Raw genomic sequence first — 13,360 nt, forward strand, 5'->3', positions numbered from 1 at the left:
CCACTTCTTGGTCATGGAGACATTAGAGCACAGTTGTGTGTGTTTCCTCAATATCAGAAAGTCTGCAGTTACTGTGGATCAGTTCCTCAACTGCCTAGACATTGACGTCTGCAGTCAATAGTGATGGCCTTCCTTCGCGGTCAGCATAGCCCATGTCTCTGTGGCCTTAGTTAAATTGTTGACACTGTTTCTCTGTGGCTGGACATGATACTGCATTTGGTTCACATATTGCCAGAATTGCATTGTGAATCTGTGTGCAGTTTAGAGGTTTTGCCCACAAGACTTGCAATGTCCTGTGTAATTCATCTTTGCAATGTATTTCCAGTCATCATGTCATTTCATCCCAACATCTGCATCTGTTAACCTTTCCACAGCAAAATTTTGTCTGCAGGAAGCCCAGAATTGTACTCTCTTCTGACAATACACCACTCTTGTTGCGCAATTGTCTTAGCATGGAGTAAGGTTTGTAACTTACTTTTTGAATTCCATTCATACTAACAATACTCTTTCTATGTATATACAGATATCAGGGCTAACCTTTAAGATTTTCAGACATATTTTGAGTTTCATAACTACTTCATGTGAAATAGCACAAAAGCTAATACAAAGTGAATGAAAAGAACTAACACACAAAGGCAAATGAACCACATTTGTAGACTGGAGTTTACATCAGAATGTTAGAAAATGAAAATAAATTTTAAGCAGAATTTAAAAAATCTACTGAAACAATAGTTTTACTCTGTAAGCAACTATGTTGGCCAATAACATTTTGCTGGTATGTTCATTTTGAGCAAAAACTGAAAATACCCTCTTTTACCCATTGATATATTCATTATGTATAACATATCCAACTTTCAGTGAATCAGTGTGTGTAAAAGGATCTGCTGTTTGGGGAGAACAAGACTGTAGGCCTATGGAAAAGAGCCTATGAATTTATAATAACAGAAGCATGTATGCATATAAATTTCTATTACTATCTAAGGTTCGCTTTGTATTATCTTGTGTGTGTGTGTGTGTGTGTGTGTGTGTGTGTGTGTGTGTGTGTGTGTGTTGTTTTATTTATATATTTGTATCTGCCATTTTCCATGTAATTAATTCAGATAAAATTTACCTTTACATTTGCACAACAACCATACAATATTTATTGTCTACAGATGGACAGAGACATATACAGTATTTTAAAAAAAAATGTTTTCTAACATCTGGTTGTTAATTAAGTCTGATAAATAACAGTTCATTAGAGTTGCAAAAGGCAAGACCACTTCCAGATGTAGTGATATTCATTTATATCAGCTGTCTGAATTACATAAGGAGTACACAATTATCTGTAAAACTTGTCAAGCCAGAAAAGACATAAGGTGATTGAGAAGTGGAAGAGATGAACAATTTAACTAAATCAATGACAAGATGGCTTAGAGACTATATTAGACTATATACAGGATGAAACAGAAGAATTTTCTCATCTTTGATAATGTGAAAAACACCTCTTCTATTGCAAGCTCTTTGCTTTCCATATTTTGGGAGGAGCTGGTGAGGATTAGTAAAAGAAAAATGTGCAACAATATTAGGAAAATGAGAGTTTGCTACTCACTGTAAAGATGACCCATTGAGTTGCAGATAGGCACAATAAAAAGACCGTTACACATTATACCTTTTGGTTAGTGCTTCTTCAGTCAAGAAAACACACATACATTCACACAAGCAATGCACACTGACTCTACTGTCAGCAGCTCTGACCAAAAAATGTAAAGAAAATGTCCAGTAAACAAGACCTCTAAAATGCAGACCTTAAGAGCTGTGAGCAGTTCAAAGATGAACAAGTGCTCACAGCTTCTAAGGTGTGCACTTTAGAGCCCATGTTTACTGGACATTTTTTCTCATTTGGGTCTGTACTACCATCTCTCAAAATATGGAAAGCAAAGCACTTTCAGTAGAAGAGATGTGTCTCACAAAAGCAAAGATTAACAAGTACTCACTGACCTTAAGGTATACATTTTAAAGATGTGTTTCTTTTTTTGGTCCATACCACCACCTCTGAAAATATGGAAAGCAAAGAGCTTCAGTAGAAGACATGTGCTTCACAGTAGCAAAGATGAACTAGTACTTACGACGCTTAAGATACACATTTTATAGTCTATGTTTACTAGATATTTTTTCTTATTTTGTTCCGTACTACTACCTTGGAAAGTCTGTCATTTTGGAGTTCTGGTTCACCATGTATATTGTTCATTACATTGATTCATACTTGGAATATCTGTGGAACTGCTGATTATGTTTGTGCCAGGCAGTCAATGAGCTGTTGCATTATGCTCACTGTGTTCTACAACATGCCTTTTAGCATCACAACTGGCAGTTAGACATTTTCGAGTGACGACATAGGCACATTTCTGCTACTTTGTGAGAATTACTTTTGAAGACTTGGTGAGTTTTGGGTCACCTGAAGATATTCATTTATAACAAAATCAGTCGTGGTGTAATAAACATACTCTAATGTAATTGGATAGATAAAAAATCTACCTACCCAACAGCAGCAGGAGTACACACATATATTAAAAAGTTTTTATGTATACATGTGTCCTCGTGCAGCTGCTTGGTGAGTAGATTTTTTATCTATCCAATTACATTATACTGTCAAAAATTGATTACTTTTGTTGTAATAAACATATTCTAGCTACATTTTAATGTTTTTAATTAAATTTTGTGTTGTATTTGTTTGCAGTTTTCGAGACCATCTCTCACCTGTTGATCAAAAATCTCTATCTATAAATTGTTACTATGAGTGGTTTGAACCAGCACTTGACAGATGGTTGGATGTATCAAAGTTCAAGGTAAATTTGACTGAAATTCAAAATGAGTGATACTTCAATGTTTGCATATAAATTGTGTAGCCAACTAAGCTTCACATGCATTTTTGTTTTATAGGCAATGCATCGTATCCACAAGGCAGCTGAACTGAATAAAGTTTGCACTGGTGATTTCATTGTTAAACATAGTACCTCAGCTGTGGATGCAACTGCGTGTTTCTACCAGGTTAGTGAGTGTCACATTAAAATAAAAATCTGGATGAAATAAGTAATATTCTATAGGTTCAGCTTGTATAAGAAAGGAATAGAATCACTTGTGACACGTTATTATAATAGTCTTAATGAATAGTTTTTGTTGTTCCTTCATTGTCGAAGGATCAATATCAGTTACATTTCTTGTATATGTAGAAATGGTTCTTTGTAAGTCTTCATTCAAAGAGTTAAAAATTTATAAATATGAATATTTCACAAAATTGTGGCTTGTGTGTCTTCTGTTATTAATTTTTACAGATAAAAGAGTTCTGGAGGCAGTTAGCTTGGCCTGACTTAGTGGGATCATACAACTACATAATGAAGATCATTGATGTAAGTATTTCTGAATTCAGTAACCAGTATACAAAAATAAAAATTAACGTTAACTGTAGGTGAACCAGACTGTACTGATGGAATGATAAGATAGATCCCCACAGAGGGTAAAAAAAAAAAGGTATGTAGCATGGGTTGCTGAAGTGTGCAACACCAGGGCCCCACACCCACACTCATTCTTGCCCTTCTCAGTTTGTCAGTGCACTTGCACAAGGTTACTGGCTTACTGGCACTGAGTTTTGTCTTGTTGTAGTGCTTATAGTAGGTACATGGTTGTACTGAGGTGATAGGAAGAGAGGTGAAGGGTGCAGGGAAAGAGATGTCACATAAGCTGACTAAAAAAAGAAACAAGTGAGAAAGAAGGTTGAAGAATTAACTATGAGAGGTACTTTGGTTCTCTTTTCCCTTGTGTTCCAGTCTTTTGTCTATGAGAAGAAATCTTTCCCTCTATCCACAACTGTAAATACATCCTTTTGCCACAGTGTCATTTTGTCCAAGTAGCAACATAAAAATTATCTGGAATTCTGGCACAGTTTTGTAACCTGTCATAATCCTTGCATTTGTAGTTTCTTCAACTACTTTCACATGCAATTCTTCAAGCTTCCCTGGAAATACGTTGACATGTTGAATAATTGGATCTTCTGCTGGATATTTGCATTGTTCTCACACGATGTTTCAACAACCTGACTCAATGTCTTCTTCAGGTGCTCCCTGAGACTATCAAAATATCATGCGAGAATGACACAATCAACCACATGATATTTTGACCGTGTGACTCACTATCTTCTTCAAGTGCTCCCTAAGACTGTCTCAGGAGCAGCACCTGAAGAAGGCAGTGAGTCATGATGTTGGAATGTCATGCAAGAATGACATGGACAGCCAGCAGAACACCTATTTGCTCTGCTTGGCATTTCATTTCATTGCTATGATTATCAAAACATAGCTCAGTTACTACTTCTGATTTAATCTGACAAGAATTAACTACCTCCATCTGCTCTTTATAATATTTTTCAGCTTCCTTTCTTCTGTGTATCGTATCAATACTAAAAGTTCCTAATTTCAATTTAAAATTTTCTTTCACATTTCATAATTTACTTCCCAGGCAAACTTTTGCTGATTATTTGTTATCATTCAGCACCACTCAGACCTGACTGTAAGTTATTGAAGTCCAATTTTACATTTAAACTACTAATCTCAGAACAATTTGTGTCTATTTTTTCACTTAAGATTCTTATGTCACTTTTAAGGTCCCTACAATTTTTGTTCAGTTTGAATTCAATGTCGAATTTCCTCCACTGATGTCACTTTTAATGTCTTTAGTCATTTCAGATCTTCATCAACATATTCATACAATGCTCAAGTATTACTTAACATTACCTTCATAATACAATATAAGAAAATATAATAATTCAAATTCTAAAGAAAGCAGGTGCAGACAGGTCTGAAAATTACCAGACTATCAGTTTAATAATTCACGGGTGCAGAATGCTAACATGAATCCTTCACAGAAGAATGGAAAAACTGTTAGAGGCTGACCTCGAGGAAGATCAGTTTGGATTCCAGAGAAATGTAGGGACATGTGAAGCAACACTGATCCTACGACTTCTCATAGATGATAGGTTAAGGCAAGGCAAACTTACATTTATAGCATTTTTACACTTTGAGGAAGTTTATGATAATGTTGACTGGAATACTCTCTTTCAAATTCTAAAGGTGACAGGGGTAAAATACAGGGAGCAAAAGACTGTTTACAATTTGTACAGAAACCAGATGACAGGTATAAGAGTTGAGGGGAATGAAAGGGAAGCAGCGGTTGAGAAGGGAGTGAGACCGGGTTGTAGCCTATCCCCGATGTTATTCAATCTGTGTATTGAGCAAGCAGTAAAGGAAACAATCAAAAATTTAGAGGAGGATTAAAGTCCTCGGAGAAGAAATAAAAACTTTAAGGTTTGCTAATGACATTGTAATTCTGTCAGAGACAGCAAAGGACTTGGAAGAACAGTTGAACGGAATGGAGAGTGCCATGAAAGGAGGATGTAAGATGATCATCAAAAGAAGCAAAATGAGGGTAATGGAATGTAGTCATATTAAATCAGTTGATGCTGAGGAAACTAGATTAGGGTATGAGACACTTAAAGTAGTAGATGAGTTTTGCTATTTTGGAAGCAAAATAACTGAGGATGGTTGAAGTGGGGAGTATATAAATTAAATGTAGACCGGCAATGGCAAGAAAAGCTTTTTGAAGAAGAGAAATTTGTTAACATTGAGTATAGATTTAAGTGTCTGGAAGACTTTCTGAAAGTTTTTGTATGGCGTATAGCCATGTATGGAAGTGAAACGTGGATGGTAAACAGTTTAGACAAGAAGAGAATAGAAGCTTTTGAAATGTGGTGCTACAGAAGAATGCTGAAGATTAGATGGATAAATCACATAACTAATGAGGAGGTGTTGAATAGAATTGGGGAGAAGAGAAATTTGTGATACAACCTGACTAGAAAAAGGGATCAGTTGGTAGGACAGATTCTGCAGCATCAAGGGATCACCAATTTAGTACTGGAGGGAAGCTGGGAGGGGGTAAAATTGTATAGGGAGACCAAGAGATGAATACAGTAAGCAGAAGGATGTAGGTTGCAGTACTTACTGAGAGAAGTAGAGGCTTGCACAGGATAGAGCAGCATTGAGAGCTGCAACAAACCAGTCTTTGGACTGAGGAAAAAAAAACAACAACCACCACCACCACCACCACTTTCTTAACCTTTAACGTCCGCCGCTCGTGGTCTCGCGGTAGCGTTCTCGCTTCCCGAGCACGGGGTCCCGGGTTCGATTCCCGGCGGGGTCAGGGATTTTCACCTGCCTCGAGATGACTGGGTGTTTGTGTTGTCCTCATCATTTCATCATCATCCAGGAAAGTGGCGAAATTGGACTGAGCAAAGATTGGATAATTGTACGGGCGCTGATAACCACGCAGTTGAGCGCCCCACAAACCAAACATCATCATCATCATTAACCTTTAACATTCAAGAGTTCAGTAAGCAATGCCCTAGCCATTTCATCAGTTACCTAATTAGTATTTATTTCAACACCTAAAACTGAATCAAGGTCCAGTGTTATGCCATTCTCATTACACAAGTCACTCTTAACTACCAAATCTTTTCCATCATTGCCTTATAATCCTTGCTCCCTAAAATCACAATATCCAACTTCTTTGTAACTCAGCTTGCCAATAGCTATAGAACACTTAACAAAATAAAGATGCTTTTATCTTAACTTTAGCTGTGTTGCTTGCTCCCATAGATGTACTTTTCCCTCCTAACAGGCCAGTTTCTTCATGTCAGGACACAAAATTACAATAAGCAAAAGAGCAAATTTGTTTAACTAGGTGCAGTATAACCAGAGAAAAGATAAAATTGTGGATACTACTGTGTGAAAATAATTTCTATTTATATGGGAATTGAAACTTCATGGCAGATTAAAACTGTGTGCTGGACTGAGACTCGAACTCGGGACCTTTGCCTTTCGCAGGCAAGTGCTTTACCAACTGAGCTACCCAAGCATGACTCACAGCCCGTCCTCACAGCTTTACTTCTGCCAATACCTCGCCTCCTACCTTCCAAACTTTAACTTTTTGGATATTAATGTAAAATGTATAAAAAGACAATAACTGGATTCACAGGAGATAAATACATTACTTTAGTTTGTACTTGATTGGATGTCCTTAACCTCCAAGCAGTTGTTCCTATGTATAAAGGGCATTAAATACAAATAAAACTGTTTTGCACCATTCTGTTGTTGTTTCACAATGGCAACCCAATACCTATTCCTTTGTTATTGCTTCAACTGACAGTAATAAACTGTGTTCTCATACGTTCAAATGAGCACCAATAATATAAAATAAACAGCAATATAGGTAAAAAAAGGAAGTACAACCTATGCAAGAAATTACCTGACATTATGATCTCGCAGCACAGTCTCACAGTTAGGCACTTGTATATGAGATATAATGAGTAATCAAATAAGTGGTTGGCTGGGATGTGATGCAGCTGTGGTTTTAAATGCTTCAAGTGAGTATTTGCTGTGTAGTAACACTTGTTTGTGGCAACAGAGTGATATAATGAAAGTTTATTTCATCATTATTTAATTAAAGAGTGATTTAGTGCATATTGTGTTGGTTTATTTTATCATTGTTTAATTAAACTAAGGTTAAACTATGATTCTGCTCTTCCATGTTTACCTTGGCACCGTAAAGACAGCTATACTTTACATGTGTACAAAGTATGCCATGTGGCTGCTCATGTCACAAAAATTGGCAGCATACTCACTCAAGGGTTAAATGAGTACAGATTATATTCCTATTTTATGATGTGAAAGTAGTGGCATGCACTTGAATGTACAAATGCCCACCAGGTTTCTGAAAACTCAAATTTTCAAACTGAAATATTTCATAAACTAATAAGTTATTCTAGGTAAGTTATGCATTTTTGGAATCATAAAAATTAGGACAACACTACAATACCACTTATATTCTGAAAGGATTACATTCTAAGGTCCAAATGTTCAAGAAACTGACATTTTGGATATTGATAACTTGAATATAGGCAATGTTTGAATTGCAGTTTTCAGGAAAGATGATTTGTTCTTTAGAAAGATGGGAATAAGGGCCTTCAAGTAAGAGATATCAGTACTAAAACAAACAATTCTGAAGTGCTGCTGTTTCAATGAATTGTAAATTTTGTATATTATTCTAGGTGCAAAGTTTATACATGAACTATCTACACTACTGTATCAGCAGACTGTAAACTATACAAAGTTTTCATAAAAACAGCTTGGATACGAATTTGTAGATTGTATATATTCACAGTAAGTGTGTTATTTGAGGAATAGAGGATACAACAGGGGAAAAAATTATCTAACTTTAACTCCAACTTATGTTTCCTTTTTGGTACACCACTTGTTCTCCTGGTCCAGCATTTGGATTATGTATACATTTATTTTTCTGCAATGTAGTTGTAGCTCCTACTCTGGTTGCCTCTATTTCAGTAGTTGTGCATTTGTGTTGAATTTCATATAAATGTAAATAATTCCTTGCTTATATTTCACAAATGCTTAACTATTCCATAGGTACCTAATAAATTGTAATATCCACTCAAAAAATTACTCATGGAATGCATGGAATGGAAGAAGGAAAAAGAAAATGAAAGAGAGACCTGCTATATTTTTCCTCATGTTGTGATTAATGTGTTTGAGCTCCAACAAGATTGAGATGTTGCCTGCTTATGTTCATATAGCCATTGCTGAATTGTTAGAAAAAATGTCTTTTCCTTTGTGATTTTAAGTGTTGATTTTTATTTTATTAATTTTTGTGTGATCTCCATTTTAAGACTAAAAGCTAAATATTTTCACTATTTCAGTGTATCTGTGGTGCAGCCGTGTATTATGCTGATCTCACCCATCAAAAACTTCAAGATACAGGATATTATGAGGACAATGCTCCCTTCAAGATAAGTGATGAGGTAACTACCACCTGAAACAATCTTGCTGTGGTAATGTTTTCGTCACTAAAGGATTACCCTGTTAAAAATACAGAAAAATATGGTTAAAATTTATGAGGCATGTATTGGTCACCTAAACAGTTAGGTTAACACATAGTTATTACCTGGTTAGATTTAAAGTGAATGATTTGCCATGACAGCCACATAGAGAATGCAGTTGGAATACAGTTGCGTATGGAACATCTACACAACATAGCCTACATATTGGGAATGTAAGCACTGAATATGATTTTTTGCCTCAGTATACAATATTATAGTTTGCAAATGGTTAAGCTTTTGCAGAGTTTGTTGTTACATTGTATGAAGCTGCCCAGAAAAAAAGAACTGAAGTTTATTTTTATATGTTACCTTGCGAGGGTCTAGTATCATTGTGTCTTTTGTTTTGAGATCAAATTTAACAATGCAGTGCCCCTGTATTTTATTCAGAAATTTGATTTCTGATATTGATTTGAATTTGAAAACCCACTCCTTTTCCTCAGCAACTCCAAATTCCAATAAATTTTTAATATTCCAATTTTTTTTTTTCCGTTGGTAATAAATTTCACCAACATTAACATGAATGTCACCTTCATTAGAAATAGCAACAGTTATAAGAAGTACTCAAGTTGAGCTTGTTGGGTTGCTGTACAAATACATACAAACTCTGCAAACCACTGTGAAGTGCATTGTAGATGGTAGTTGGCATGCCACCACATGTTAGAATTTCTTCCTCTTCCACTCACATTTGTAGTGCAGAAGAAATGGCTGCTTAAATGCCCCTGCTCTTGCTGTAATTAGCCTAACCTTGTCTTAGCAGTCCCTGCAGGAGTGATACTTGGAGGGATGAAGAACATCTCTAGATTGTTCACTTAACACTATTTCTTGAAAGTCTGGAAAAGTACCTTCAAAGCATAATTGGCATCTGTTTTCAAATCTCCGCTGATTTAGGTTTTTCAACATTTCTGTGATGCTCTCATGTAAGCTAGATAAACCTGTGATCATTCGTGCAGCCCTTCTTCATATTCATTTAATATGCTGTGTTAGTCCTGTTTTGTATGAACCCTGCACACTTGAGCAGTATTTTAAGATGGGTAGAGAGAGAGAGAGAGAGAGAGAGAGAGAGAGTGTGTGTGTGTGTGTGTGTGTGTGTGTGTGTGTGTGTGTGTGTGTGTGTGTGTGTGTGTCAGTTTCAGTTGTGACACATTGAAATTTTAGGCCATTTTATGTTTCTCAACATTTAAAACAAAGTTCCAATCTTTGCACCTCATTGAAATCTTAATATCTGATGATATTTGTGCAGTTTTTTTCAGATAGTACTTCATTTAAGATAACTGCATCATCTGCAAGAAATCTGAAGTTACTATTAATACTGTCTACCAAGTCATCAACATACATCAACAATAAGATTCTGAACATATTTTCATGGGGTTTGCATTTAAGTTACCTGTATTTCTGTTGGTGATTCTCCATTCAATGCAATATCATCCTCCCTACCAAGAAATCTTCAATCAGTCACAAATTTTGTTTGATAACTCATATAATCATATGTTTGTTGCTAATCATAGATGTGGCACCAAGTCAAAATCTTTGGAAGTCAGAAAATTCTGATTCCATTTGATTACCTTGACCCATGGGATTTCAGAATGATGGGTGTGAGTAAACACATGGTGGATTTTACACAATCAGTATTTTCAGAAACTGATGATGTGGAAAATGTGATTCTGTTCAAGATACCTCATTATGTTTGAGCTCATATTTTACAACAAAAAGTAAAAATAGGTCTCAGTCTCATTGTATACATATTTTTTATTATTATGTGGTTGGCAAAAGCATGATTTATTAATGAGAACTTCTAATCAAGTCTACTCAACAATTATCTGAGCTAATTTTAAAATATTATTAGAACAAGGCTACATTTGATAGAAATTATATGAAAACTTTGCTTTTTATTTTTACATTTGAATTATTATTTTTCCATTAGATAGAACAGAACACAGGTATAATTTTTTTTACTGATAGTCACATGTGGTTTGTCAGCTTTATTCTGGTCTGAAACAGCTACTTAAGGGGAGTTGGAATGCCGGAAAATGGAAAAAATTCACATTTTCAGTTTTTAACCTTATAACTTAATTTGAAATTTTCTGCTTAAAATGGTGCAAAATTTGTTAAGAAATTCCAATTGGAAGTATTTTTATTTAATTTTTCAAAATTACATGTGCGCCCAGCAAAGTTACCCATCTTGTGATTTGTACACATTTAAATCTTCGCATTTCCGAAAACATTACATATAGAAGGCTGTGGATTTCACTCTTCAGTTGTAGAATCTTTGATCCTTCCATAGGTACCATTGTTTTTACGACTAGCTGTGTTTATTGTTCAGTTTTTGATCTGTGAGTGTTTGTTTTGAGCCTCGAGTTTAGTTTGTCGCTCATTTGGAGTTTGTTATCTGTCTTGTTTTGACTTTCAGTGGTGAGTGCGTAGTTTCTACGATGCCTAGGAGTGCATCATTATTTAAAAAGCGAAAGTTTCGCGGTAATAGATTTACAAATAACGTTTGTTCAAGTGATTCTGCTTCAGCACCTGTTGATGCTGGTGAAAGTTCTGACGTTTGTACAGCTGAGATGTGTGAAGGAGACACGCCCACCAGTGCATCAAAAAAGAAGTTATCAAACTGTGCAAGTGAAATTACAGATGAAGCTTCTAATGAACAATATGTTTTAGTCGACTTTCCTGTTTTTACTGAGTTTATGAAGAAATGTTTGTGTTGTAATCTTTGTGGAGGTTCTTTTGATATGAACATAACAAAATCTATAGGACTTTCCTGCAAAATTGCTATAGTTTGTGCCAGTTGTGAAAATGAGACCTGTTTTTGGAGCTCTAAAACATGCAGTAGCAATTTGTTTGAGAGTAATATCAGGCTAATGTATGCAATGAGAGCAATTGGTAAAGGACATACTGCTGCTCAAACATTTTGTGCCATAATGAATCTTCCACCTCCACCTGCTAAAATTGACAATTACACTGAAGTGATAGGAGATGCTGTTCAGTCTGTAGCAGATTTATCAATGAAAGCTGCTGCCAGTGAAGCAAAATATATAAATGAAGGAAACCCAGATATCCCTGTTGCTTTTGATGGAACCTGGCAGAAAAGGGGTCACACATCCAAAAATGCTGTTGCTACTGTTACTAGTGTGGACAGCGGTAAAGTTTTGGACTATGAAGTGCTCACTAAACATTGTTACCATTGTGCATCTGGTAAGATAGAAGCAGCTCACATATGTAGCAAGAATTATGAAGGTACGAGTGGAGGCATGGAGGCTGCCGCTGCTGTGAAAATGTTTAGCAGATCAGAAAAAGAACGGGGAGTATTTTACACAAAATTCCTTGGAGATGGGGACTCCAAGGCATACAAAAGTGTTACAGAATCCATGCCATATGTCAATAAGACAATAACTAAACTAGAATGTGTCGGTCATGTTCAGAAACGAATGGGCACTCGTCTAAGGAAACTGAAACAGAATCTGAAGGACAAAATTTTGTCAGATGGTAAAACCATTAGAGGTCGCCTGTCAGATAAAATTATAAATGAATTACAACAATACTATGGTATGGCAATAAGAAATAATGCAAATAATTTGCAGGAAATGAGACAAGCTGTATGGGCCACATATTTACATCGATCATCAACTGATGATAATCCTCAACATTTTGCTTGTCCAGATGGTCCTCAGTCATGGTGCAATTATAGAAAATCTCAAGCTACTGGGGATCCTTATCACCATAAAAATTATATTCCATTGGCTGTTATGGAAGTAATTAAACCAATATATAGAGACTTGGGGCATCCTGATCTTCTGCGAAAATGTCTTCATGGTTGTACCCAGAATCAAAACGAGTCGTTCAACAACCTCATTTGGACTCGTGTACCTAAGAATGTATTTGTTGGGATAAAAACATTGAAATGGGGAGTCAGTGATGCTGTTATTTCATTCAATGATGGTCATATGGGTAGGCTAAAGGTCATGGCAAGGCTCGGCATTGCTCCTGGTATCAACACCATCAGAGGTCTTCAGCTTCTGGACAGCGTGCGAGTAAGGAAGGCTCAGTATGCAGCTGAATTTAATACAAAAAAAGCAAGGGCAGCAAGGAGAAGAAAGCTTCTAGGTGAAGAAGAAGAACTAGAAGATGACCCTGATTACTCTGCTGGACACTTTTGATAATAGAATAAAAGGTATTTGTGAATTTTCATAATAAATTACTTTAATCGCATTTTCTGGCATTTGACATTTTTAGTGTTACATGTACCTTTATCTCATAAACCACTCAACCAACAACATTCAAATTTTCAGAAATGCTGCAAAACAGTTCAAAGAGGCCACTGAACTAGAATCATGACAAGAACTGGCTTATTCTCTGAACTAGGGAAGTTTATGTTATACTTTT

General features: G+C 35.9%; 1 protein-coding gene across 1 annotated transcript in view; it reads left to right on the forward strand.

Moving 5' to 3' along the window:
• LOC124606222 (BAI1-associated protein 3) overlaps positions 1-13,360 on the forward strand; it is a 514,351-nt gene that overhangs the window by 359,215 nt on the left and 141,776 nt on the right. The window contains exons 15-18 of the mRNA XM_047138196.1: positions 2,720-2,828; positions 2,923-3,030; positions 3,315-3,389; positions 8,798-8,899. Coding sequence (XP_046994152.1) covers positions 2,720-2,828; positions 2,923-3,030; positions 3,315-3,389; positions 8,798-8,899 — 394 coding nt within the window. The remainder of the gene's footprint in view (positions 1-2,719; positions 2,829-2,922; positions 3,031-3,314; positions 3,390-8,797; positions 8,900-13,360) is intronic.

This window comes from Schistocerca americana, chromosome 3 (assembly GCF_021461395.2).
Source record: "Schistocerca americana isolate TAMUIC-IGC-003095 chromosome 3, iqSchAmer2.1, whole genome shotgun sequence".
NCBI lineage: Eukaryota > Metazoa > Arthropoda > Insecta > Orthoptera > Acrididae > Schistocerca > Schistocerca americana.